Raw genomic sequence first — 27,755 nt, 5'->3', positions numbered from 1 at the left:
CAGCCTACAGAGTTTTTCTTTACATTTAAAAAGAAATAGATTGTTGAACAATAACAGCCATTTATAAGTCCATTTTCTATTGTTCTGCGTGTTTAACCATTCCTACTGTCATCTTACCCTTTCTTCATTCTAAGAGGACCACAGGAGAGATAAGTTGGGTTTTATCTTCAACATATATACAGACATAATCTTAAAAAAATCCATTAAACGCTACCTCACATTGATATAGATTTTTTCTGCAATGACTCACTTCATTTACATGCACAAAATATTCCTGCTTTTGCCCTTATTCCGAAAAAAGACAATATTCCTACTATCCTGTTTAACTTTTCTTTATCTTGCCTTTATTGGACAGGACAGGTTAAGCATGAAAGAGGCAGAGAGAGAGAGGATGACTTGCAGCAAATGGCCATGGACTGGAATCAAACCCAGAGCTGCTGCGGCAAGGACACTGCCTCTGTACATGTAATGCCCGCTCCATCCATTGAGCTACTGGGTGCCCACTACTAAGCTGTTTACATGGCTAATGAGACTGAATATTCCACTAATATTTCCATTTACATGCAGCTGTACATACTACAATTGATGTGCCCTAACATGTCATTTATCACGTCAAAATATTGTAAAGTTGTACACTTGTCATTTTGCTTCCCTGCATCGAAATAGCATTTTCGATTTCCTATCGGTGCAGCCTCCCCTTCATTTCTTCAACCAAACTTCTTGGTAATTGAAGGATTAAAAGGTCTGTGTTGCGATATTTGCACGTATTTTTCATAATCTACAAATCTAATAATCTTCTAGCCTGAGTGTCAGACTGAAGCTCCCAGAACCTTCAGTCTGACATGGCTTCCATTGAAGGCAATTTACAAGGGGGAGGGAATTTGATTTTTCCCTAACCAATCAGTAGAGATCAACGACTCACCCAGAATCTGACGTTATTAGTATCCATGCCTCGGGGGTGCCGAAAACAAGCGAGCATTGCCCGTTTAAAATGTCCCCGTCATCGTGCACGCCAAGCTGCATTGCCGTTAAATCCAGTTTAGCAGCTTCCTTAATTTGGTCCTCCATTAACGCAAGTAGTGGCGAAATACCTCGATAGCATCGTTAATGTGGTCTGTAGGATCTGTAGCGGTCACCATTGTTGCTATCCTTACCAGTTACCCACCAGCGTACAGCTTGACATCAGCGTGGCGCTGATTGGCTAATCGCTAGACCCCCGGCGTTCATTGGTCTGTCCATCGTTTGGACGAGATAAATCGCAAATTCATTGAAGTATGCCAGACCAGAGATGCAAGCCTACTCAGTTGAGTGGGCGGGGTCTATGGTCTGGAACCAGGCTAATAATCTTCAAAAGTTGGTGTGTTACGTCTTTTGACCAGAAAGTGAGCTTTTCTTTCTACCATGCATCTCTAACCTTTGGCCTTGCTAACTGTTGGCTAGTTGGTTTGCGTACAATGCATCCATGACAACGCACAGAGCTAACATTTAACAGACAAGAGGCTGTGTGTCGCACACTGCAGTAAAAACCCAAAGTGAGACGCATATTCTGAACGTGCTGCAAGTCATAAACAAGTCCGAAGAATGCTATTAACCTTTTGTGGTCAAGGGTACAATTGCCCGTTTTTGACTACTTTTGATTTTACCATTAAATTTCACCTTAAAAACTCTTTACCTTGCCTTGTTTGGTGTCATTTTTTTCAGCACAACCTCAACTGTGTGACTTTACAGTTATGTTTTCATTTTGACATTCTGTATTAACACATTGGACCTAGAATTACACAAAAACACCAATAGGAAAGGGGGTGTCATGTTTTTTCTTTGCTTGCGAGCACTTTCATTAGAATAGCCTGTGTTTACCGTTTCTTCCTGCACCAAACACACACCAAACGTGACGACAATATTCAGGAAAAAGCATGGCGTAAATTATTTATCATAAGTCTGGTTTTACTTGGCCTATTAACACAATTTAAACGTGGTATGTAGTTCGAGGTTCACACATTTGACACAAGTTGAAACAGAGACTCAGCAAGGCTGCATCTTGCTGCTACGTCATCTTAAATCGGCCATGTGATTTGGACACACTGGCGAGTCCGTGGACTCCAGAGGGTTAAAACTCAAATAATACCAGCATATAAATGCTCACACAGATAAAGGCCTAATTTGGAATATCCAAACTGCATATGGTGTTTACTTGACCCTCATCAAATTCAGAATGTTGCCATATTTGGAATAATAGTGAAATATTAGTGTGCATGTAAATGTAGTCATTGTGAGTGGGTGGCGGGGTCCGCCATTCTCATTGACATTAGCCTGAACTAATGAGTGAAATTAACACCTAATGCAAACTGAGCTTTCCTTCTGCTACTAGTTCAGATTAAAAGTATTCAACTGGTGAAACACTAGGTGGCTTTTATTTTGAAACAGCCACAGGAAACAGAATAATTATATCTATCTGAGCTTATCATTTAATATCTTAAAAAATAATGAGGACTTCAGTTGGTTTAAACTGGTCAACATCTTACTGTATATGGAGTCAAACTGGTGTGTGTGTGTGTGTGTGTGTGTGTGTACCTGTTGGTGGACAGCGTGGAGGTGAACAACTCTGGGGTTTGTGTGATGTGGTTGTTGTTGGCACTGCCTATCGACTGGCTGTTGGGGGAGGCAGAGGGTGGAGTCTGCATACCGATCTCCTTCAGGCGCTGGTCCTGGAGGACACACACACACACCAAACCAAAAGAAAAACACCACAATGTGATCAGGAAAACAATGGTTAAACAGTCATTTCCCACTGGAAATGAATAATACTGTTTCCAGTAAACTGAAATCCTGGAAAATGACAAACACAATCTCTTCATTTGAAGGTGCGAACAAAGACAAATGCACAAACACAATCTCTCACAGAGGGGAAAAAAAAACCCACCCAAAATTCTCACAGCTGTCCTCCTGTAACTTCTTGTTGTTTTAAGATCCTGTCAAGCATCTCATTGCAAACAGGCCCAATATTAAGTTGAGTAAAAGCATAAAGCGAGATGTTTAAATTTGCATCTTTTGGTGATATTCAGATATTCAGCTCTTGGCTTTAAGACTAAATGCCAGGCCTGCATCCAGTTTCTAAATGCAGTTTATTGCTTGGTGTTGCCTGCCAAGGTTGTCTGGTGGTGTGGGATTCAGCATACACAATATATATAATGACGGATGATTAGTTTAAAGTACTCCAAAACAAATTATATTGGTTTCTGGTGACAAAAAAGCTCTCCAGCACTGTTTGTCATGATGCTAAAAGCCTCTATAACCGTATCTGACCCTGTCCTGCTGAGACCCAGGTGCAGCTGAAATGCAGACTGCTGTTCTCTCTGGTGACAGATGTACAAACATCAGCAAAGTCCAGCCACCGCTGAAGCTAAACTGAAACAACATGAAGAACCAGAGCCAGAAGCCAGAAGCCAGAGATCGGTTTTAAATTTTCGCCTCGTTTGAGTTGATTCATGCCGATTCCATCGAGACATAAGAAGCCTGCAAATTACTTTTATTCCACACAAACAATGGCAAAATACTGCTGATATATTTGCATGACTACCAGTCCAACCAAACATTTTCAAGTCTAAAACTGCTCTCACGTAAGAAACCCACACAGTAAAACCACCCAGAGTGATTTACCTGCTGATCCAAGATCAACACTCCAGCACTTTAAAGGCGCTCCTACACATTTGCTGTTAAAAAATAAAAAACCTCCTCCAGACTTTCATTTCTTGCATGAATTTGGAAATGTTGCTTCAGGGTCAGTTTGATGTATGCTGGTAACAGCGGAGAAATCTGACTGTCAACAACTTCCCCTACACTCTGTAGCTTAAGATGTTGCTATATAGAAACAAATCTTAAAGGGACAGTTCACTCCAAACTCAAAACTACATATTGTTTCTCTTACCTGTGGTTCTGTTTGTCAGTCTAGATTGTTTTGGTGTGAGTTGCCGAGTGTTGGAGAGATCGACTGTGGAGATGTCTGCCTTCTCTCCTAAATAATGGAACTAGATGGCACTCGGCTTGTGGTGCTCAAAGTGCCAAAAAATACATTTGAAAAACTCAACAGCAATGTCTCCTGGTTACTCAAGATAATCCGCAGACCTTGTTGTGAGCAGTTTCATGTAGAAACTATCTATATTTATATATATTTTATTTCTGTATCATCATGCAGAAGGAAGCGTGCATCTACTCTCAAATTGTTCCTACACGAAACTGCTCACAACAAAGTCTGTGGATTATCTTGAGTAACAGAGTCATGATTTCTAGAAAGAGACACTGCTGTTGAGTCTTTCAAATGTACTTTTTGGTGCTTCGAGCACCACAAGCCGAGTGTCATCTAGTTCCATTATACTGGAGAGAAGGCAGACATCTCTACGGCTGATATCTCCAACATTGACAACTCACACCAACAGAATCCAGACTGATAAATAGTACTACAGCTAAGGGTAAAAATGTGTATTTTGATTTGGGGTGAACTGTCCCTTTAACACTGGTTGAACTGATTAAAGGGATATTCTACCGATTTGTATCATAACAATGTGGGCAGTATGTGTAAAAGAACTGTGGTAAACAGATCGGTAAACTTCCCTTCCATCTTATCAGCACCCAGATCTCCCAGCTCAAATCAAACTCAAATCTCTGACTTTTTCACTCAAACCACAGATTGTACTTCTGCATTTTCATATTTCATACTTCCAAACCAGTTACACTCATATCTATTTACATTGTACAGTTATTTCCACTTGCCACGTGTTTCTATTCATGTTGTATTCTATCAAACCAATGTTTAGACTTGAGGAATAAATGTTTTGGGACCATTTAGCAGTTAGCATTAGGTTAGTTTAGTCTCTGGGTTTTTGGTTAGTCTATGGTGTTCTGTAGGTTAAAGATGTTACTGTATATTATATGCACTTTCTTTTCTTAAATCCAGACCTGTTCATAAACACGTTTTAAAATACAATATGCTTCAAGAGTGGGCCCCTATTCTGAAGCGTTCAATAGCTTATCAGGGTGTTCGACTTCACATCTCCATTATTTCTTATGGATTGCACATGTACTTTTTCTTTATCTGTTTAAGTGAATTTGTGGATTGAATTGAACTGTATGCCGCTACCACGGACACGGAGTATAACAGATCAAGAGGGAGATCCGCCCCTCCCTGTCTTTCTAAAACTGTGATCAAATTGTAATATTAGGCAGTGCTGTTCAAGTATAAACCATGATTAGGTCACTATATTGCCTATTTCTCGCCTAAAATGTCTTAAGAAACATGTTTTAGTGCCCTGTTTGGCTGTAATATGAGAGTTTGAGAACAGGAAGTGGGCGCCATACTGGTTCCTGTATTGTAAAACTGAAGTAAACTGTGATAGTTATCTGTGCTGATCAAATATGAACCAAGATTCTGTTACTGCGTCACCTATTTTTCACCTAAAATGTTTTCAGAAACACATTTTAGTGCCCTGTTTGGCTATAATACCAGAGTTTGAAAACAGGAAGTGGGCATCATACTGGTTCCTGTATTGTAAAACTGAACAAAACTAAGATACTAATCTGTGCTGATCAAATATGAACCAAAATTCTGCGCTACGTCGGCTATTTGTGGCCTAAAATGTCTTCAGAAACATATTTTAGTGCACTGTTTGGCTATAATTCGAGAGTTTAAGGACAGGAAGTGGGCGCCATACTGGTTCCTGTATTGGAAAACTGAGAAAAACTAAGATACTAATCTGTGCTGATCAAATATGAACCAAGATTCTGTTACTGTGTCACCTATTTTTCACCTAAAATGTTTTCAGAAACACATTTTAGTGCCCTGTTTGGCTAGAGTTTGAGAACAGGAAGTGAGTATCATACTGGTTCCTGTATTGTAAAACTGAGGAAAACTAAACTAAATTGTTTTCAGAAACATATTTTAGCTTACTGTTTAACTGTTTTTCGAGATTGTTTGATACCAGCCGGCTGCTATATTGTTTCCTGTGGAAAAACGGCTGAGCTCGCCTTACTTCACTCACCAACAGGAGCATTTATTGGTCCGGTGCGGCGCAGTGCATTCTGGTAATTGTAGGTTTTCAACCTCTTGAGCATAAGTAAATACGTCTGGTAATATAACACCAATTTAAAAAATGGTTGCGTCTCTTTGCTGCATAGACAGCTTGGTTTTATGAAAAGATCATCGTTACAGCAATTTCATACGTTTTAAAATCAATGAAAAGTAAAACACTCTGTTCCTCTGTATAGTTTATATGACATGTTCAGGCTGTCTACACTGTTATGATATAATCCCATAAGTGACTAAAATTACATTTTATTGCTTTATTGATTGATGTGATCATTCTTGCCGTTTTATTGCTTATTTCTTGTGCCATGTGCCTGTATTTCCCGCTGGATCTTATTACGTTTGCTGCTGCAATGACCTAATCTCTCCGCAGGGATCAATACATTTGTGTGTTATCATGTGGGAACATGTACTGGGAAATAACAACAGTAGAACAAAAATCATGAAATTATGTTTTGTTAGGCACACAAGGAAAACAATTTACAGAACAAAGGTGTGGAAACAGAAATGCTGCTACTCACAGCGCTTTTGTCTGTTTTATTTATCCATGGACACCCAAGTGTTTTAATTCAGTTTGAAACTCAAACTTTAAAGGTATGGAAATGATCCAATTGACTTTACAAACTCTTCCACCTTTTAAAGAATTTGGACTTTGAGCAGATTAATGAACAGACCCTCCTGCTGTACCAGCCTCAGCCGCGCCGACTCCTCTTCATTTATATTCTGACAGTGTAGCGTGGAACAAATGGGAACTGATGTTATTGTTTGGGTTAAGGCCCCAGCTGGACAGTAGCTGTAGTGTGTAAGTGGTTTTGTGTGTGTGTATGTGTGTGTTGAGTCCATATGGACACCAGAGAGCGCAGACAGCTGGACTCGAGTATTTGGACGACCCCTGCTCACCACGGCTCCCTCACTCTGCTTCTTACTCTGTTATGTTCTCACTCACTTTATCTTCCCTCTCCTTTCAAACTAAACCCAAAGGTAATCAGTGGACCTTGGCAGAAACAGGGCAACCAAGGGCACACAGTAAACAGCGTGCTAAAATCCAATCAACCGCACACACAAACAAACACACCAAGACACACTGGCAGCACACACGGCTCCCTAATCTGCCAGGGTGTACACATGCTTCATATACACACACACAGATCAACAAAGCTCGCAGAGATACTGGCAACACTGCTCGACACATACTGTATCTCCTCTGCCAGGATGTACGCATACTTAACATGCACACGCGCGCACACTCACACTGAGCTGCTGTGTGCCTGTTTTGTAGCTTCACTGCTCTTACTCAATTACAGTTTGCTGTAAGGCAGGACTCCCAGGGCTGGAGCAAGAAATGTCAACACATTTTACACTTGACTTTTCTATTGCTCAGCTCGCCACTGAGACTCTTGGCCTTTATCCTCAACTGGAGTTCAGAGCTCACCAAACAGCAAAGTTGGTGGACAATATCAGCAGCCTTCAGCACCAGCACAGTGTGGTTTCTACAGCACAGCAGAGTGCTGCACTATCAGAGCTACTGGGAAAAAACTGGCAATACAGCACATATACAGGGGTTCAATTCGGTATGTTGCGATGTTGTCAGCAAGGCCACATACTGCAATACTTTGAATTTAATTTCAAGAAAATGGTCATCAGTATAAAGAACATACCGCCTTATGTAATCAGCACAGTGTCGTCTGCATTTGTATTGATCACACAAACTGTAACGTCCAACATCATTGCACTACTTATTGTAAAATCTGAGCAAAGGAATAAAAATTTGCCTGTATCAGTATCCACGATGGGAGTAAGTTACTGCCTCAAGCAAGGGAGTTCAAGTATCTCTGGGTCTTGTTCACAAGTGAGGGTAGAATGAAGCTTGAGATGGATCAGCATTTTGGCGCTGCATCTGTAGCGATACAGGTGCTGTGCAGGACCATCATGGTGAAGAGGGAGCTGAGCCAAAAGGCAAAGCTTTCGATTTACTGGTCCATCTACGTCCCAACCCTCACCTATGGTCATGAGCTCTGGGTAGTGACCGAAAGAATGAGGTCGCGGATACAAGCAGCCGAAATAAGTTTCCTCCATTGGGTGGCTGGGCTCAACCTTAGAGATAGGGCAAGGAGCTTGGAGTAGAGCCGCTACTCCTTCGCGTCGAAAGGGGTCAGTTGAGGTGGTTTGGGCATCTGATCAGGATGCTTCCTGGGTGCCTCTTGTTAGAGGTGTTTGGCATGTCCCACTGGGAGGAGGCCCCGGGGCAGACCCAGAATACGCTGGAGGGATTACATATCTCATCTGGCCCCCAGGAGGAGCTGGAAAGTGTTACTGGGGAGAGGGACATCTGGGGTGCTTTGCTCGGCCTGCTGCCCCCTGCGACCCTGCTTTAGATAAGCGGTTGAAAATGATGGATGGACAGTTCACATGTATACAGATATACGTTTTGGCCTCTCATCCACAGAGTTTCAGGTCACTAAAACTGAGCTTTTATAAAACACCTACTATGAGGTGAAGATTTTCAATGTTTGGGTTACTGTGTATCTGTACGGACATGTAAACTGAGTGAGTTCGAGAAACAATGACGTCATCTCCTTGATTCGGCATGCTCAGTGTTGCTTTGCGTAATGTGCTTATGTCAGAAACAATTACAACAACAGCGGACTACCGGTTGGTTAGCACTACTTTGTCTAATGACTACTTTACACTTAAACTTAGCAGGCCCACTGCTGCACCACTTCACGGATGAACAAAGGCAGCTGCTGTGCCCGGTGTTATTAGGTGCACCTCAGTGGCCATGGTTTAAAGTCCACCAGAATTGTTGGTTTTGGATCAGACGTGGTCAAACCAGCAGATGGTGGGACACTTTTCTGTGTGGTATTGTTGTCGATGAGGAGTGGGGAAAAACTGGTGGTCAGGGCCTACAAGTGCTTGCAGGGTTTCTTAAGGTTACGCCATTTGTCAGGATTCAAATGTTATGCTGTTGCTACAGATTTGAAGAATATTGTGACTCTGCTAGCACAGTCAGTCTAAGGAATGACTGCAGTTACACATCATTTCGAGCTGATTTTTGTGATGTGACGATTTAGTTTAGATGATGCACAAACTTAGCCTGAGAATGAATGCTGTGCTTCACCCATTTCTGTATCTCGTAAAATCAGCAGTATATCATTTTAATTTCATGGTTGACATTTTCACACTTTTCCTTACTTGTTCTTACAAGCAGGTTTAATTAGTCTGATAGCTACCATGTCTAGTTTTGTTGTTGTTTTGTAGATGTGACTGCTGTAAGACCAAAATCTGAATTTTGTGCATACAGTTTTGTTACCTTAATAGCAACCTCAATAGCACGACTAAGTAATGTTAACAAAACAAAAATTCTGTGTTCATAAAATCAGCTGCAAAATCATTAAAAAACATTTTAGAATAAAGTTCAGAATCCCTTTTATTTGCTTTATATTCTGACCTTAACAAGTTGTTGTTGTTGTTGTTATACACAGTGCAAACAGAAAAAAAATACAGCAACAACTATGTGTGGTGTGAAAGACCCAATTTACACATCCCAATAACATATGATCTGTATCTGGATAAGGGATAGCAAGTGTCAAAGGGGTAATACATTGATTTTACACATTCAGATCCATTTGTAGTTCTTGAGAAGCACTTCTGTATATGTGAAGAAAGTTAAATAAAGCCTTTTGTGGCCCTAGAGGGAGCTGTGAGAAGTCTGATGAAAGTTACATAAATAATAAAACCAAAAATGGCAGGTAGGGATAACAACAGGTATAATAATGTATGAAGTACAGATCACATTAAAGCCAGCTGTAAATTGGGCCTAAAATCAAAATACATCCCTCATAAATCCTGAGAGCTGCTTGAATCAGAGTGAGAGGGGAGGACGGGGTGACAGCAGTGACTATTACACCTGCTGCTGCTGCCGCTAGTCGTTCTGCTGACACAGCACTCACTCTGACCCCCTGATTCAGAGGTGATTTGGTATAAAAGTGTAAAATCTGTTACCTTAAGAGCCTGCAGTCTGGCCTGCTCCTCCTCCAGGGCCTGCTGCTTCTCCTTCTCATCCATGCGGCTGAAGGACATGCCGGTGGAGGAGAGAGATGAGACGGCGCTGGACAAGGTGGACGCTCTGCAACACACAAGTCAAACTTAAAGGTCCAGTGTGAAGGATTTAGGTGGACATACTGGCAGTAGTAGAATGTTTGCTTCAGTGTAAAATCACTTGAAAATAAGAAGCGCCATTTTTTCATTACGTTAAGCCCAGTTCAGACCAAAGATTCGCAATAAGACGAGTTGAAACATGAAACTAGTTGCAATTCGCTGCTCTGCAACGTTCACACCAACTTGATGAGATGGTGTATCTTCTCTATGCAACATCTCTCTGTACTTCAGTTCTGATTTCCACCTTTTCAGGCTGATTTTGTGGCTGAATATAATTTGTAGCTTCTTAAAATATGAATGAGGATAGTGATAGTGAGATATTGGCTACAGCTGCTTTTGTAGTAGTGATGAAACGGCGAAATACAAAAACAAAATGAGCATCAAATGGACTGTATTCATAATAAATACACCACATTAATATATGTAACCAGCGCCAATTAATCAGTCAATGAGAATGTGTGTGTGAGGGGGTAAAAGCACATACAGCAAGCAACAGCAGTGACCCACCGTCCGACACTGGCACAATGTGGGAACAGAAACAGAGAGCTCGTCTCCAGTTTGCGGTCATTTTGACTTGACCAGTGGACTTCACCACAAGCTGATTGGCTCTTGAAACAGGTGCTTTAAATTCTAAAACCAGCTTGCCAGCGATTTAACCAGCTGAGTTGAAGGTGACACCATCAGCCGGCTTGAGTCGAGGTCAGACAACCAGTTCACACCACTGCAACTTTTCTCTGCAACGTTCTAAAATGGTTTGGTCTCTTTGTGAGTCAATGGTCTGAACTGGGCTTTAGAATGAGCTGTTTATATCTACATGAGGGGCAAGACCATGCCTACAGAGATCGCTATGTTGCACCGCCATGTTTCTACAGTAGCCCAGAACGGACGACCCAAACACTGGCTCTAGCCACCATAGTTCACAGCCTCTTCGCGACAAGCAGCATCAGCAAAACTATGATTTTTTATTTCTATAAAACTGCTTTATTCAGTGTTTTTACTGGTTAAAATTTACCAGGTCAGTTTGTTTTAGAGAGAGAGAGACCTCTGTGAATATTTCCTCTACCAGTAAAAACCTCCTGAGCAATGAACACTGAGGGATTTCAAATCAGGAGAAGTTTCAGCTGGTTGCAATCTACAGTCCTCACCACTAGATGCCACTAAATCCCCCTAAATCTCACACACCGTTCCTTTAAATATTTCTTATTTAGTCTCAAAGGTCTTGACAGATTTTGAGATCAATTTAGGCAGCCATCCTTTCTTACTTTAAAACTGGCTTTTTATGTTTTGGTTTTTAACAGTGTTCGATATGTGTTCAATAAGAGCCGATGGAACTGCCGATTAAGACGTCTACCTGGTGTCTGCATTCAGTTCCTTGGTCTTCTTGCCCTCCAGAGAGGCCAGGTGCTGCTCCAAAGCCTCCAGGAGGCTGCTGGGGGCCTGAAAGAAACATAAACATGAGAACAAGGAAAGGAGAAGGAAATTCAGCAATCAAGTTTTTGAGAATCCCTTTCTCACTTTCTTTCTCTCTCATATGCACAAAAAAGACCTGCCTACACATACAGTAGTGCGCGCGCGCGCACACACACACACACACACACACACACACACACACACACACACACACACACACGCACAAACAAAGCACCCAGAGTTAGTTGGTCTCACAGGAAGGTAACAGAGTGCATCAGGCTCCAAGAATAGCCATGGCAACATGCAGCAAACACTCGCACTGTTAGCAGGAGACTCAAAGCAGAGAGAGAACAAAGGAGGAGGTTGAAAAACAAAGAGCAAGGAAAAAAGGTGGAAAGCGGAGGAGAGGTCGCGCCACTTCTTCTTCTTCACATGAGCAGAGGGCGATAGATTCTTTGCTGTTTCTTTCACTTTTTCCCCCTCGTTCAACTCCCCTTTGCTGTGTTTTGCCCCTTTGTCTCGCTTATCTCTCAGTGTCCCTCGCACGGTGAGGTCCTGTCATACTTGCACAGCGAGTGCCAGGATGCACTCTGTACCCCCGACTGGTCGTCTCTGCTCTAGTTTAACCAAATCTCCGCACATTCATTCCACATGAGGAGTGAGATTAAACTCTAATTTCATTTACCTTTTCTTAATTACTTGCCCAGAGGAGGGAGTGAGGCCGAGTCTTTAAAATGCTCTTTGTTGTAAGATGGCATAAAGCAGCTGCATTAAATTTGAGCTCGACAGTTCTGGAGTACAACTTAGTGATCAGGTTACTTGGGGATTGTTGCTACACTACTACAGAAAACCCAATTCAGCTGCAAATTCAAGTTAACCTCCAGCTGCACCACACCATCTCTTCAGAGATTGCTAGGTGTCTTGTTAATGCTCAAAAACCACGAGGAACAAGAGGGCGAAAGCGAGCGAGACGGCTGCTTTACTAACAGTACAATTCTTTAATGCACGTCTACAACTAAACAGGCAGGGAGAGAATCTGTGGAGATAGATATTATCTGTGTGAGGAGATCATGGTTTTTGAGTATTAACGAGGCACCTAATGATCCCTGAAGATATGGTGTCGTGCAGCTAGAGCTGAACTTGAATTTGCAGCTGAATTGGGTCTACTGTGGTTAAGTAGCAACAATCCCGAAGTTACCTGATCACCCTGAGGCCCCTTTTACACTGCCATATTTCCAGCAAATGTTGGGCCGTTTTGCCGGCAAGCTGCAAGCGTTTAGACACACAGAGCCGGATTGGCGAGTTGATCCGAGGTGCCCAATTTTCCGCCTCGTAGGGTAGTCATATTGGCGGAACCCTTTTTGGTTTAAAAAGACCGAGGCGGCCTTCCGCAACGGGAGGGGCTGTTGATGACTTGTGGGAGGAGCTGTTGATGACGCTGCATGTGCGAGCCACTGGTGGTGGACTAACAGGAAACAGCTGATAGCAGGAATTAGTGAGCAGCTAGTAGCAAGAGGGAAACACAAACCTGACAGACACTGTAAAGATGAGCAAATGGGGAGACAAGGAATTGTGCGCCCTCCTTGTCCTCGCAAATGAAGAGGCCATTAACCGTCAGATGACGGGAACGGTGAAGAACAGGTCGACTTATGAGAGAATTGCAGAAGGACTGACCAGCCGCGGCTTCCCTCCCACGCCACTAGTTACGTCATAGGCTGAGCTACACGTTTTGTTACTTGCTCACGCCCCCCATTGCCCCGAAAAAGCCACATTCTGTATAAACAAAAGTAGGTGGCATTTTGCCGCACTCCCCGATTTTGTTTTTATACTGCCAATGCTGAAAGAAGACTGATTGGGCTTTCCTGCAAATTTGCACAACTCCTGTTTAAAAGGGCTTATAACTCAGAGGTCACCTGACCTCAATGACCCTGTAAGGGTTCACACCCACACAGGGTTTAAAGCCTGCAACTGCGCACCAGTACGTTATAACTGAAGAAGCTTCTTGGATGAGAGGTGAAACATCTTCAAGAGCCACATGACTGAGAGTCTTCACCAGCATCACTAAGTTGCACTCCAGAATGGTCAAGCTCAAATTTAATGGGGCTGCCTTTTGCCATTTTACAACAAAAAATATCTGTGAATATGTTTAGTTATTTTACAAAGAAATCAAAGCCAATATCTTCCCAACATTTACAACTGTCAAACAGATACTTTGTGAATCTAAATTCCACGCTTGCGGATGTGCCGTTTTGCGCACACCAAGTCTTCTTTTTTTTTAATTTTTGTGAAAGTTGTTATACATTTAAGTTATACACATTAACAAAGGGACTGTCGATCTGTTGACACAAATACTATTGAGACAAATCTATCTCCGTACGACACAGTTCAGCTCTCCTCCTGCTGAAGGAGAGAGGAGAGGAAATTCTTCCACTAAGAAAATATGACAACGTCATGTCTGTCTCTCCGTCCACAAGAATGCAAAGTGTGCTGTCAGTAGGGCTGCAGACATGCAGGCATACACGCAGACACACACACACACACATTTGGGAGTGTTTTGGAGTTCTCTGCGGCTGGCTAGACAGCAGGTCCTTGCCAAAACTGTTGCCTGGTTGTTAAAGAAACAGCGACTCGCAGAAGAGAAAGAGACCATCTTTAACTGCCAATGGGTCTGAATAGGTGAAAAGAGGGCCATGTGTACGCCTGGTCAATATTAGCTCTGACACACACAAACACACACACTCTGCAGGATCTGACATATTGTGTGTGTAGCTTTAATCCGAAGACGTTCAGTGATAGCGCTAACTTTGGAAGGCAGGGAGACGGAGGTAAAAAGTCATCCTAAGAAAACAAAGAAAGACTGAATCCTCCTCTTCTCCTCTCTCGTGTTTCCTTTTTCACCCAATTATTACTCAGGTCATTCACTATTAAAGCACCTCCGCCATGCATGTTGAAGCAATGATGTTGTGCATGACAAACATGAAATAAACAACATCTAAGGAGGAGGGTGGAAATTAAATGAGCGAGTCGAAACCCAGTGCACGGATTCTTTCATGCAGATGTAGACGGAGGGGCGGAGGGGTGAAGCATCATTTTCTATTCATGAGGTTTCATGGCCTTTTGCTTGTCGTGCCAGAGCTCTGTGTGTGCAGTTTGGTGTGCGTGTGTGTGTGTGAGAGCTACAAGCAAGCCACCTGAGGCCAACACACACATATTGAACTCAGCACCAGATCGCTCCACACAGGAAGGGAAAAAAACAAGAGCATGCCTGCGAGTGTATGAGGTAGAGTGTGTCCGTCTGCGCACACACACACATACATCCACACATACACGAGGGTATAGGGAGTTCATGCAGGGGGGTTAAGCAGGTTGGAGGGGGTAAGCAGTACAGTATGCAACCCACCACCTACAATGTATGATCCTTTTGTTTTCTGCGACAGACGAGGGAGAAGAGAAACGTCTGTTTAAGGACCTCAGCAAACTTTTACTACGAGTTCAAAACCCACACAGTCAATCCACATGCTGTTAACTTCCAGCTTTACACTCTGTAATGATTTTTTAGTAACGAAAGACCAAGGTCACATTTCACTGAGGCTGTAAAAAAGTTACAGTTGAATCTCTCTGTAAAGATTTCTCGAGGCAGAAAAGCTCCAAAGTGCCAACTTTTCAACATGAGTATGTGCCAAAGTACTTGCTGTTTCGTAAAGTGTAAACCTCAACAGGGCTGCAGCTACTGATTATTTTCAGTTTGGATGAATGAGCGGCGTTGTGCATGTTCAGACTCCACAAAAGCGAGCTCTAAGTCCGGTTCACACAGGTTCAAATGAACTAGTTCAGGTTCATAGTTAGCAATTTTTATTCTGAACTGAGTTAACAGTCCCAAAAAATTTACTAGTTAAGGTTCATTTCTCCCATTTTTCAAATAAAGTAACGTATTATGATCATCGTTCACTTGCAAATATTTCCCAAGTCTGGTTGCTTCAGCTCAATGTGTTGTTTCAAATTTGTTGCAGATGTGTTTTCAGACCAGTCGGGCACAGTTTGTATTAAAAAGGGGACATTTTTCCATCGGAATCTGCACTGACTGGGTCATAAAACTTCAAATAGGTTGGTTCAGATTTAGAAGGAAATGTGAACTGACTGGGAGACAGTCTTTGACACAACACCGTGTAAGGGTGCTCTCACACCTGCCCTGTTTGGTTCGGTTCAATAGAGGTCAAGTTTGTTTGCCCCCTAAGGGTGGTTCGTTTGGACAGGTGTGAACACAGCAATCACACTCAGGTGTGCACCAAAACAACTGGACTGAGACCTTCTTGAAGAGGTGATCACGGTCTGGCTACAAACGAACTCTGGTGCAGGTCGTTTGTGGCGAGAACGTGTTCCAAACTCAATCCGAAAACGTTTTCAAACTGTATGATTTGACTAAAATGAACAATGACAGCAATATAGTCCACGATGAGCAGCGCTAAAATTAACCTGCGTAGTTGTCCCTCCATTGTGACATTAGAAAGTGTCACATTTATCTTGCAAGTGTACTCTTCTTCAACGTTTTGTTTACTTCCTCATGGAATTTCTGACCAATCAAGAGCAGCTTTCTCACACAAGACATTTGATCTGGTCCGCTTGTAAATGCTGCCGTGAGAACACGAACCAACTCTAGGCAATTATGTAGCTTTGAAACAAAATTAGTCCCTGATTCAGACCAAAGCAAGACAACTCTAGGTCTGAAAGCACCCTTAGACACAGTGCGTTTGCTTCATTCACTGTAGAGTGTGAGCTCACGTTCATTTGTTACAAACGGCCAAGCTCAGTTCACCAAAATCCCCAAAGCGAACATGCTCTTCTAACACGTTCATGCTCACCACTATAAGTCAGTCAGTTCTTTGTAGGGATTCCTGATTCAGATACTTAAACTCAGGGTTCCTTTGATACTTGGAATTAAACTTTGCTCCATTTTTGTTTAAAAAAACTTACGTCAGCAGCCGACTGTGGAAGCACAGCAGAGACAGTGATGAAGAAACTGTGTTAAATGTGGACCTCCAGGCTGTCATAAGCGAATGTGCAGGGCTTTCCCACAACACCCCTGTTCTGCGTAGGTGCACAGAGAAGTTGACGTGTATCTTCTGATCGAAAACCAGTGTCAACTACCCCCCCCCCCCCCCTTGCCTCAGTGTTTCAGCCTCATGTGCGCCAGCTAAACCAGAGATATACAGTCTATCTCAGGTCCTCCCATAAACCAACAGGAGGATTAAAAACCATGCTTGAAGTGATTCCTCTGAATTCACAATAAGATAAAAAAGGCAAATTTATCCTTGATGATTAAAAACAGAAATCATGTCTATTCCCCTGCAGCCACGCTGTCTTGTTTTCCAGCCCATTGTTGTTGCAATTATCATTATTTTTGCACATCCAAGGTCTAAGCTCATTGTTCGCATGTTGCTCAGGGTTTCAAATCCACGTGATGAAACCTGCAGGAGGCCTGCTGACGGCGCAGCGTTTAAGCAGGCCAACTTAACACACTCCAGCCTGTTGTTGGGTCTTTAATGAGCGTTTAGAAGTGAAAGAGAAAGCAGGAAATCAATCAAACCAGAGGGGAGTTGCCTAGACTAAGATCGGGTTAGACGAGATAGTTTGTTTGAAATAAAGATGAGTGGGTGGAGAGTGAAGTAGAGAGAATGAGTGGGTAAGGAGGGAGCACAGGTATATGTAGGGGTGAAATAAGGTGTGAGTACAGAGGAAGCAATGAAACCACATGAAGTGTTGAGAGCCAGATAAAAGGCGAGAAGGTAGGAGGAAGAAAGGGACCGAGGATTAGAGAAAGAGAGAGGAGGAAGTGGAAGGTGAGATGTACACTGACCTGCGAGAGATCTGGGATGTCACCCTGATCTATTCCAACTTGCTGTCGTCAAAAAACAAATCAACAGAAATAAAAAAAAGGGAGAAAGGCAGGTGGGATAAAATGGAGAAGAAAAGAAAGAGAAGAACAGGGTCCATTTGTAAAAAAAATAAATAAATAAACAAATAAATAAGATGAGAAAAAGAAAAAAAACAGGGGAGTCATTACTTCATGCAGTGGCAGTGTCAACATAAACGACAACAGAAATAAACAAGGAAAAGTTTTCGACATCTGGATTGGCCGAGGAGGCAACCAATCCTCACAGTGAATGACAATGATGATTGGACAGTGATAAATATGTCTGACCAATGAGGGAGAGCGGGCATGGCGACTGATGACTAATGATGTGGCGACAGTGAACACATTTATAAAAGGACAGCTACGCCCAAATCGTCTCCAGAACAACTCAGACAGGTAACATCAGAGTGACTCTTCAGGACACAGATAAAGAACATTGAGCCAGGGACTTTTAAAACATGACCTTGGTTGTTAGACACACCTTTAACGTCAGATCTATCAGCAGAAAACATAAATGATGAGCATTCCCCCTTCGTTAAAGATGCCAATCTAAACATCTAGTTCCTTTTTTTCTAGATTTTTATATTTCCATCAAGTGTATAAAAATCTTGGCAGCGTCTTTTTAATTCTGAAGTGACAGCCCAGATGAATCCAGGCCAAAGTTTCTGATTTCAATAATTGAAAGTCAGCCAAAGAGGGAAGCTGTAATTGAGGGAATACTTCACCCCCCAACTGTGTATCAATTACTCACCCTTGTGTTATGTTGAATTTAGGAGGTAAACTTTGTGTTTCTGGCGTGCCTCCAAGGTGGAAAACAATGTCCACAAAGATGGGGCAGGTGCACGAAACTCTTTATGAGGAAGTGTTTCAAATAGTCAGGTTTTAGCAAAAATACATGTGTCTTGGAAGTACTGAGCGACTGGATAAATGAGACGAGGATTATTCGGCATGGGACAAACTTTGTGTTGCAGCCGACTATGACTTCTATTAACCAAGTATTTTTAACGTTTTTGGATTCTTCGTTCACTGTAGAAGCAGGTGAGAAAAACAAAGCTCTTTCCAGGAATTCAACGTAACAGCTGAAATAGATGGGACACAGACTCGGTGCTACACATAGAATAACCAACTAGAGTCGTAGCAAACAGTACACCGTGGTATAAAAACTAATTGTTATTATAGCGTGTACATTTGCTTGTCTGTGGTGCTGAAAGAAAAAGCAATTGGACAAAGAACATCAACTGCTTGTGGGCATCTCCTTTCCTCAACTGCCTGTCAGGCTTTTCAGGAACCATACACGTGCCACGTTTTTGCGCCCTCAAAGGTTCAACTTTTGAAATGCAGTAGCGTACACCGCATGTCATGTGACAAGGACCAACCAATCTCAGCCGACAGATATCTTTCCCTTCTTTTGTAAATATCAGTCTGTGATAAATATGGAGAACAAGTTGATCATTTTAGTGCAGGGCTACCCAGAGATTTACATCTGTTCCATTGACAAAGGTCTACACACTTATAAAAAGTGCCTGGAAGAAGATCAGCTCAGGTAAACGGGCTATGGTACCTTGCGTGTCTGAGGTTTCTTAGCAACCTCAGATGCAACCTGCTCAAAAAAGGTCTCTTACAAATACGTTTGGCAATTGGTTTCAAGTTTCAATTATAATGAAGTGTTTGTTTAACAAGAAGAAACCTCTGTTTTCATTCCCTTAAGGGTCATTGTGACTGATGATAATAATAATTGTGTAATACTTTACACCGTGAAATTTTCTGAGATGGTTATCTATCTGTGAAAATCTCCTACCGTTGCAATCAATAATAATCTAAAGCTGCTACAGGCCAACACACTACTACGGCTGGTCTTTTCTTTTCTCTAACTGCAGCTCAGTGGCCCTCCAACAGGTCCAAACGACATAGATCTGTGTAAATAACTGGTACAGTCTATTTAAACATGATTCAAATGAATTCATCATTATACCAGAGGCAATGCGGAGCAGCAGAGCAACCTTGTGTGCCTTACTTTTTCCATTTCTCATTAAAATAAATCAATCAAATCAGCGACTCCTGTTGTTAAAACGATCCAGCTAATTAATTCAATATCGGTTAATATAACCTATACACTTCCAAACCTTTCATAACCAGCTGTATTATTACTTTTAAAACTCAATACACACAGTGAAGCTGGCAGCAACCTCATGCTACAAAGATGGAGTCTGCTCCGCCCTGCCTATGTGACGCATCACATCCGTGCCCCATGTATTTCAGCTGTAACACAAGGTGAGTAATTGATGTACAAATGTTAATTTTGTGGGCGAAGTATTCCTTTAAAGGTGTAGGAAGAAAACGAAAAGGTAAAGAAGAAATTACGAACTATTTTTGATCATTAGAACTTTTTTGAGGATTTATTTAACTGTTGGACTGTCAAATTGTAAAGAGACGCCATATTTTTAAGGCCCTCTACCATGAATTATACCTGGATTATTTTTACAACACTGCATTGTTTCTGAAAATGACCACAATACCCACAAAAACAAGAGTCTAACCTAACAAAACCCATAAATATTTCATGTCCATGCAACTTTTAGTGGAACTAGCAGTTTGTGGAAGTTCTGCGTTGTACTAGAATCATGTGGGCAGGACAGTGGGTGGTAAAAGGTTAAAGGCCACATGTAAGGTCTGTTAGGATGCAATAATGTGCAAAATCTACTGAGAAAGTTGTCAATTTATGGAGATAATATATACTAAACATGTCTTATCACAGTGGGTTGTGCCAACAACTTGTACTCTGAGTGCTTTTAGGGTTGATTTTTGAACCGTTTAAGTCCCCAAGTACCGTATCAGACAGCCTCACTCAGGTTGAGTTAAGCTTTGAAAAGAAAAAGCTATGACACATTTGAGGCATGTAGTGTAAAACACAAAGCAACTCATTGCTGAATGTATGTTGTATTTTTTAATTAAGCACCATTGTTTTAAATTGTGTCTGTAAAAACAAAAAAAAAAGCACACTTAATTACCCAGGGAGCTCCTTTAAATCTAATTATAAAGACAAAGGGACTTGGTTGGGACCATTTGTTTTAATGTACATTAATGCAGAAAACGTGAACCAGAGATGTATTTCTCCTGCTGAAGTGACAGTAGCTGATTCTCACTGTTTTTAAGTCTGCTGAAACAAAGGAGGGAGGGGTGGAAGAGGGCACGGGAGGTAGGAAAGAAAGAGGGATGATCTGTGGGCACTGGGCGAAGGAGAGCCGCACAAGTATCCATCTTTGTCAGGAGGAGAGGGGAGGAGAGAGGATTAGATGGAGGAGTGTGGGGAGCAGAGGGAGAGGGAACTAACGGAGCGCCTAACCACATCCTCCATTTTGGGGTTATTCTGGGTGTATACATATATACATACATATATATATATATATATATATATATATATATATATATATATATATGCGTGTAAGTGTCTGCACAGCAAATGTGGGGCAGTGAGGGCCAGTCTCTTGTCTGCATGTGGAACAGTAGCTGTGTGAGCAAAAGTCTTTGGCAGTATGGGGTCTTTATGTGGAAAGTGCACCTATCCGAGTGGTGTGTGTATACAGGTGTTAATTGTGTGTTAAAGAGACATGCTCACACCAAATTAAAACATGTTTTTCCTCTCACCTGTAGTGCTATTTATCAGTCTAGATTGTTTCCGTGTGAGTCGCAGAGTGTTGTGCTATCAACCGTAGACATGTAAAGCAGAATTCTGGGTTATTTAAATCAGTGGCTCCCATCTGGTTCAGCAACGGGGTCCAGATTTCTCCTTAGTCATTAGTTCAAGGTCCACACAGTTTAATATATTCAGCATCAACCTTGCATTTGACCATGTCGTTGAGCTAGTTTGCTGTCTCTCTCAAGCTGTGTTTAGTCGCTCACTCTACAGCAGGAAACAGCACTTCAAAATAAAAGCTCTGTGATGGAAATTCACTGTACTTAAAAACAAAGTGTGTGTTTTTTTTTTTTTTTTTTACAAATTTGACACATTTGCGAATCACTTGCGGTCCATTCAGAATGGACCTGTGACCCACCAGTTGGGAACCACTGATTCAAAAACTTAAAGAAACCTCATGCAACAGTCCACCTTCTACCTTCCATTCCCTCTGAGAATCTATTCCAAACGCCGTGTCCTAACAGCAAGCAAACGTCTTTCCGTCTACACTGAATCCACTTAATATTCACCTCTATTATATCATGAAAGCAAATCACTGTACATATCAGTTGTGCGCTCATGTAAACAAACCATGTAAGTTATCAGCTGTGTGCTTGAGAGCCTAATGTAACCACTAAAAAAATGGGTGAGTGCTTGCTGTCTTCCGACATTTGAACTTTTAAGCAGAAAACACACGTTTCATGTTCTGATATTAACTGGAAATGACATACAATATAGCCAACAGCAAAAAGGTTGCTACCAGCGATGGTCACTACCAGAAACTTTCAGCTCCAGTTTGAGGGTTTCAGGTTGGGTTTGGGTCAACAAAAATGTCTGCAGGTCATGTGGGTCACATTGGCTCTTATAAAGGGCCAGGTTGGTGCAGGTTTTAAAAACCTTGACCCGCGCATCACTACTTGATTGTACTCGGCTTGTGGTGCTTGAAGCGCCAGCAAAGTACATTTTAAAACTCAACAGCAGTGTCTCTTTCTAGAAATAATGACTCATTTACTCAAGATAATCCACAGACCTTGTCTTGAGCAGTTTTATGTAGGAACTGTTTTCATTCTATCAGATTATATTCGCCGAGTGTATCACCAAGAGGAAGGAAGAATGCATTTACTGCTAGCTAGCCTCTCATCCATGAGTAGATGCACTCTTCCTTCTGCACAGTGATGCGGTTGGCAGGTGTAGTTTGGTAGAAAGAAAAACGTTCCTACATGAAACTGCTCACAACAAGGTCTGTGGATTATCTTGAGTAACCAGGTCATGATTTCTGGAAAGAGACATTGCTGTTGAGTTTTTCCAAATATATTTTTGGCGCGTTGAGCTCCACAAGCTGAGTGCCATCTAGTTCCATTATATTTGAGAGAAGGCAGGCGTTGGTTGATATCTCCAACACTCGTCAACCCACACCAAAACAATCCAGATTGATATATAACACTACAGGTAAGAGGAAAAACATGTGTTTATGATTTTTGGGTGAAATGTCCCTTTAATATGTATGTTTAGAAGACGTGGTCTGAATGTGAAACAGACAAGAAATTATGAGGAAAGAGTCGAAACGTAATTCCAAGGGAGTTGCTCTTCCAAAAATAAAATCTGAAGGTTTAAACCTGACCAAAAAAAAAAAACCCCTGGAAAATCTTAAAGTATGTGTGGGTGGGTGTGCGAGTGAATATACCTCGGCCACTTTGAGGAACTCCGACAGCTTCGTCATCCTGTAAAGAAATTTCTTGTAGATGTCCAGAGCATCTTTGCACTGGTTCTTCTTCATGTCAAAGTATTTCTCTACGGAGACAGAAGGGAAGAAAGAGGGATGAAAACAGAGGTAAAGATTTAAAAAAAGAAATGGACGGAAGTGTTAAAAGGGAGGAGGGAGTCATGAAAAATCAGCGCATGATTGATTGAAGACAAACAGAAGCACTTAGCACATCCATGACAGCTTATCAAAACCTTCTCTGCTGCCATGGCAACCAGACTGTGTGCCGATGCTGTTTGCTTATCTGTCAGACATGATGGCGTGCGTTTGTGCACACAAAACAAACTGTAGCTGTACTTAGACCTCATCATTTCTGACACATCTGAGCATGTAAGCTGTGTTTATCGCAGAGCAGTGTGTGAGTGTGTGTGTGTGTGTGTGTGTGTGTGTGTGTGTGTGCGTGTGTGTGCGTGTGTGTTACCCAGTAGGTTGATGACCCCTTCATTGTAAGCCGCAAACAGCCTTATGGAGTCTTTGAAGAGCAACATGAAGGCTGAGTTGATCACTCCGTTGGTCAGCTCATTAGGGTTGGCCTGAGAGGTAGAAAGAAAGGAGCAGAACGAAAGAGGCAGAAAGAGAAAGAGAGAAGGAAACAGCTCTATCACATCTTCCCAAAGCTTTTCAGATAAAAGAAAACATCGCTTTCAAACATCTTTCTTCCAAATACCAGCGCCTTTTCCCCTCGCTATGAAGCAAACACATCTCCACACACAGAGCAACTGTCAATTTAGTTTAAGTGGGGGAAAAACATCATGCACACACACAAACACTCTCACAAGCAACACACATACATATACACACACACACACACACACACACACACACACACACACACACACACACACACACATATGCATTCCAATGAGAAACTTCACCATCCATTTTTATCGCTCTTTGAAGCTCGCTGGCACAAACCACAATGCACCCACCAATTTCTGCAAATCCCCACCCAATCCCCTTCTCCCCTCTGTACACACACACACACACAGTGACACAGACAAATGCTAAAACTTGCAATCTGTCGCCATAATATTCTTCTTATACTCCATCAATAACGAGAGGTTTCAAACTTTGCAGACTGTTTCAATTTACATTTTGATTGGAAAGTGAATCGACCACGACTTCGACAAGCATGCACAAAGACACACACACACACACACACACACACACTTAGTACCTGGAAATCCAGCAGAGCATCCAGTTGGTTCTGAATGATGGGCAGCGTCTTGATCAGCTTCTCTGTGTTCATGGTACGCATCACACCGTCAATCCTGACAAAACAGGAAACAAACAAACAAACAAACAAAAAAAAAACGACAGTTGTAGCAGGCACCTTGTTGTAGGAAATTCTTATGCAAATGAAGAAGTACACAAAAAATGAGTGAAGAAATAATGAGAAACGATGGGGTAAAAAGAAAACTAACGTTTTGAATACAAAAGTTTCTCAGTAATGCAAAATCTTAAGGGCTACTCGAGGTGAAAGTCTCGCAACAAATGGCGACTGCGACACATTTTGCAAATAGATAATGAGTGTCTGCTCAGCGGGATCGGCATGACAAAGGACTCGGTGTCATTCCACAACAGTTGGATTTTCTGAAATTGAAATGAGCTTCCGAACACAACCTGGGGCACCCACTGTCACTTTCATACAGAAGTCTCCAGCAAGGCTGCGTTGTCATTATTGGACGCACTGAAATATAACAATGGCTGACATTACAGAAAGAAACTGACATTTTGGGAAATCCGCTCAGTCGCTTTCTTGCAAAGAGTTAGATGTGTAGAGTGATACCACACAAAGGGTGGGGAGCAACTCGTCTGGGTCTGTCTAAAGGTAACACCTGCACCTGCACCTCTGAAGCTAACTAATTATCAAGTTATATTTTGTGTGCTTGGCTGTACAAAAACAGAAATGTGAGAACTACAAGTTGGGGTTTTATGGGAGGTTATGTGCAGGACTAGTTCTACTTCCTGAAGCCTCTGCTGGCTGTTTTGAAACCTCATGGTGATGACATCCAGGCTACGTGCTTCCCTCTCCTTTGAGAAGAGTCTAACATGAACCTAACAACACTTTTTTAAGTGCCAGTTCATAGTTTCAACATCTGCAAGGGTCCGTTGTGCTCCATGTGACGAAAATGTTATCATCCACCTATGTCTACATGGGTCTTCATGAACCCCTCGTGCAGACGTCCGGATGCAGCCCATTTTTTGTGACCTTACAAACTGTACACATGCTCCAATCTCTTGTTCCATACTCCAGTCTAGTCCAAAACACTGAAGTCAGGCCAGCCACAACTGCTGCACCCCGGTGAAGTCAGGTTTTAGCTGGATATTTGACAAACATTCCTGTCCTAGCAGCATCTTCCTAGTTTTACTTTCACCCAACACTATCAATAAGAGGACAGTAAGCTCACCTCCAAGCCCTCCCGTTTACTGCTAGGAGCTAACACAGCCCCTCAATTTTACTATAAATCAAACTGCGTTCAGAAAGTAGGTATAAGCCTTAAGCCAATGGGAAAAGGGTCCCCAGAAATGAAGGGCGTCACTTCTTTTACTGCCACAAAAGTACTACCTTTATGGTTAATTTAACTCCATTTTGATCAGAATGAGAGGCAAACAGTATCTTCTGTGTAAAAAAACAAGCTATTGCATTAAGAGTCAAATGTTCAAATGTTACTGGGAGGACATTATTTTGTCTTCAGTCTTGTAAAGCTATCTGTAACCAATATTAGCATTTTAACAAAAGTGTGAAAAAAGAAAAGGAACAAACTTAATGTTAACATTAAACATCAGTCCATCAATGTGCTGTTAAAGATTAGCTTGTTGTATATAGTGATTTTTTTGTTTGTTAATGAGTTGACCTTTTCACCATGAGTGGGACGGAGCTAAAAACAATACTAAAATGTTTCTTTTAATTTTGATATTTTATGCAGACGTTTTGAAGGCAGTAAGATTTTGGGCACATATAATACACAAAGATAACACACTGACAGTATCAACACATGACAAGTTTATACTTTCAGTTTTTTTCCAGAGGATATATCATTATATTAGAATTAGTTTCTAATGGTTTAATCGGGCTAAAATAAATGTCAGCTTCTCCAACAGGCTTATATCACCTGCACTTTACGTAATGTCAACCAGGTTGTATTTTTTCGGTAAGAATTTATTTTTCCCTGAACACACTACGAAAAAAATAATGTTTATGCCAATTTGTGAAGGTGGCATGGGAAAGTCATGAAAAGTTGGTCACAATAAAAAGCACAAATATTTAGCTAGTTTTTATTTAACCAGAAAAAGGAACATTATATTAACATTACTTCAAGTCTTAAGCAGAGAAACATGACCATTTTCAAATCTGATTAAAAAAGAAAAGAAAAAAAAAATGAAACTGGGACCATATTTATATATTTTTGCTTAATCCAGCTGACTAAACAATTTTAGTTTTTTCTTTTCTTTTTCCTCACATATGTGCGCCGGAAACCAATTAAACAGGAAACTTCTTCTGAAACTAAATAAATTATTTCCTGTGTTGTTGTCGAGAACATCTTTAGACAATACTCTTCTGCAGTAGAAACTGTCATCTAAATAAGAGATTTTACAAAGAGAGTCTAACTCAGTTTCTGTCTATTGTTCTGTCACTTTAGTGGCAAAAGCTAAACAGCTTTTCTACTGTGTGACAAGATGAGTGTGCAATGATGAGTGGGGTTGTCATTTGTATTTGTGTGTGTGTGTGAGATCTCCCCTACCCCCTCTTCATCTTGGTGAAATCGACAGCCACCAGTCTGTAGGACATGGCCTTCTCGTTCAGGTAACGGCTGTATCGTCTGATGAAGGTTGACATGTCGTAACCTGGAGAGAAAAAGGAGAGGGGAGAGTTGAAAGGAAGAAAATATACTGTTTGTTATGTGACACAGCTACAAGTTAATTCAACCATTTGTCCTATAATCTGTCTATTTGTTTTACACATATAATACTGGATATGTGCACTGCGTCAGATGCATCTGAATCAAGAAATCAACAACATTAAAGTTACAATTTAGACTTTTAAACAGGTTTCCTTGATTAGTTTTAGAGCTCTATGTAATGTCCTTTGAGGCAAATCCTGCCCATCTGGCTCTATCAAAACAAATTAAAACAGAATGCTGCAAATTATTCTGAGAGAAGGAGTGTTTGTGTGCTTTACCTTGCAGAGCTCCCTTATCCAGGAAGTTGTTCAGGTTAAACAGAGTGTTTCTGGAGGCCAGGTACTGGATGAAACGCTGAGATAAGAAAGACAAAAGAAGCAAAGGTTAATGCTCAGACGAATAAAGGTTTGAAAACAAAAAAGACAAATGGCACTTCAAGAATACTTCAACTGCAAAATGACTTTGTATATCAGCTACTTGCCGTGTTACCTTGAATTCATAAACCTTGTTTTTCTCACACACCTCAACGGTGAATGGAGAATCCAAAAAGGGAAACATTTATGAACTGCAGCAAAAGGGGCTCACGTTTAACAACACCAAAAGTATATCAAAACATCCGCTGACGAACTCTCACACCTTCTGCCATATAATCAAAGTCTGATTTGTCCAGTCATATGCTCAGTTCTTGCCAAATACATGCTGTCGTTCAAAGAGGTCCCGAACGACTTCAATTCACGGAGAACGTTGGCATTTTTTGGATTCTCCGTTCACCGTGGAGGCATGCCAGAAAACTACATTTTCTTCATAAATTCAAGGTAACGTGCTGCATACCTGATATACTAATGGTCATTCTGCAGGTC

General features: G+C 41.6%; 1 protein-coding gene across 9 annotated transcripts in view; it reads right to left on the bottom strand.

Annotated features, from left to right (window-relative positions):
• Nucleotides 1–27,755, bottom strand: part of LOC117246455 (phosphatidylinositol-binding clathrin assembly protein) — a 162,355-nt gene that overhangs the window by 35,741 nt on the left and 98,859 nt on the right. For 4 of the 9 annotated variants that reach the window (XM_033610370.2, XM_033610374.2, XM_078164062.1 and 1 more), the window contains exons 3-11: nt 27,174–27,249; nt 26,737–26,839; nt 24,168–24,261; nt 23,412–23,523; nt 22,913–23,019; nt 17,499–17,540; nt 11,586–11,671; nt 10,079–10,202; nt 2,572–2,705 (exon numbers count right to left, since the gene is read on the bottom strand). In XM_033610370.2, the coding sequence (XP_033466261.1) occupies nt 2,572–2,705; nt 10,079–10,202; nt 11,586–11,671; nt 17,499–17,540; nt 22,913–23,019; nt 23,412–23,523; nt 24,168–24,261; nt 26,737–26,839; nt 27,174–27,249 (878 nt within the window). Of the gene's footprint in view, nt 1–2,571; nt 2,706–10,078; nt 10,203–11,585; nt 11,672–15,051; nt 15,073–17,498; nt 17,541–22,912; nt 23,020–23,411; nt 23,524–24,167; nt 24,262–26,736; nt 26,840–27,173; nt 27,250–27,755 lie in introns of all 9 variants that reach the window. The other 5 variants (XM_033610375.2, XM_078164065.1, XM_078164066.1 and 2 more) reach the window with 2 other exon arrangements.

Source organism: Epinephelus lanceolatus, chromosome 22 (assembly GCF_041903045.1).
Source record: "Epinephelus lanceolatus isolate andai-2023 chromosome 22, ASM4190304v1, whole genome shotgun sequence".
NCBI lineage: Eukaryota > Metazoa > Chordata > Actinopteri > Perciformes > Serranidae > Epinephelus > Epinephelus lanceolatus.
Note: the sequence above shows the minus strand (reverse complement) of the source record. Positions and strands in the feature narration are given on the sequence as shown.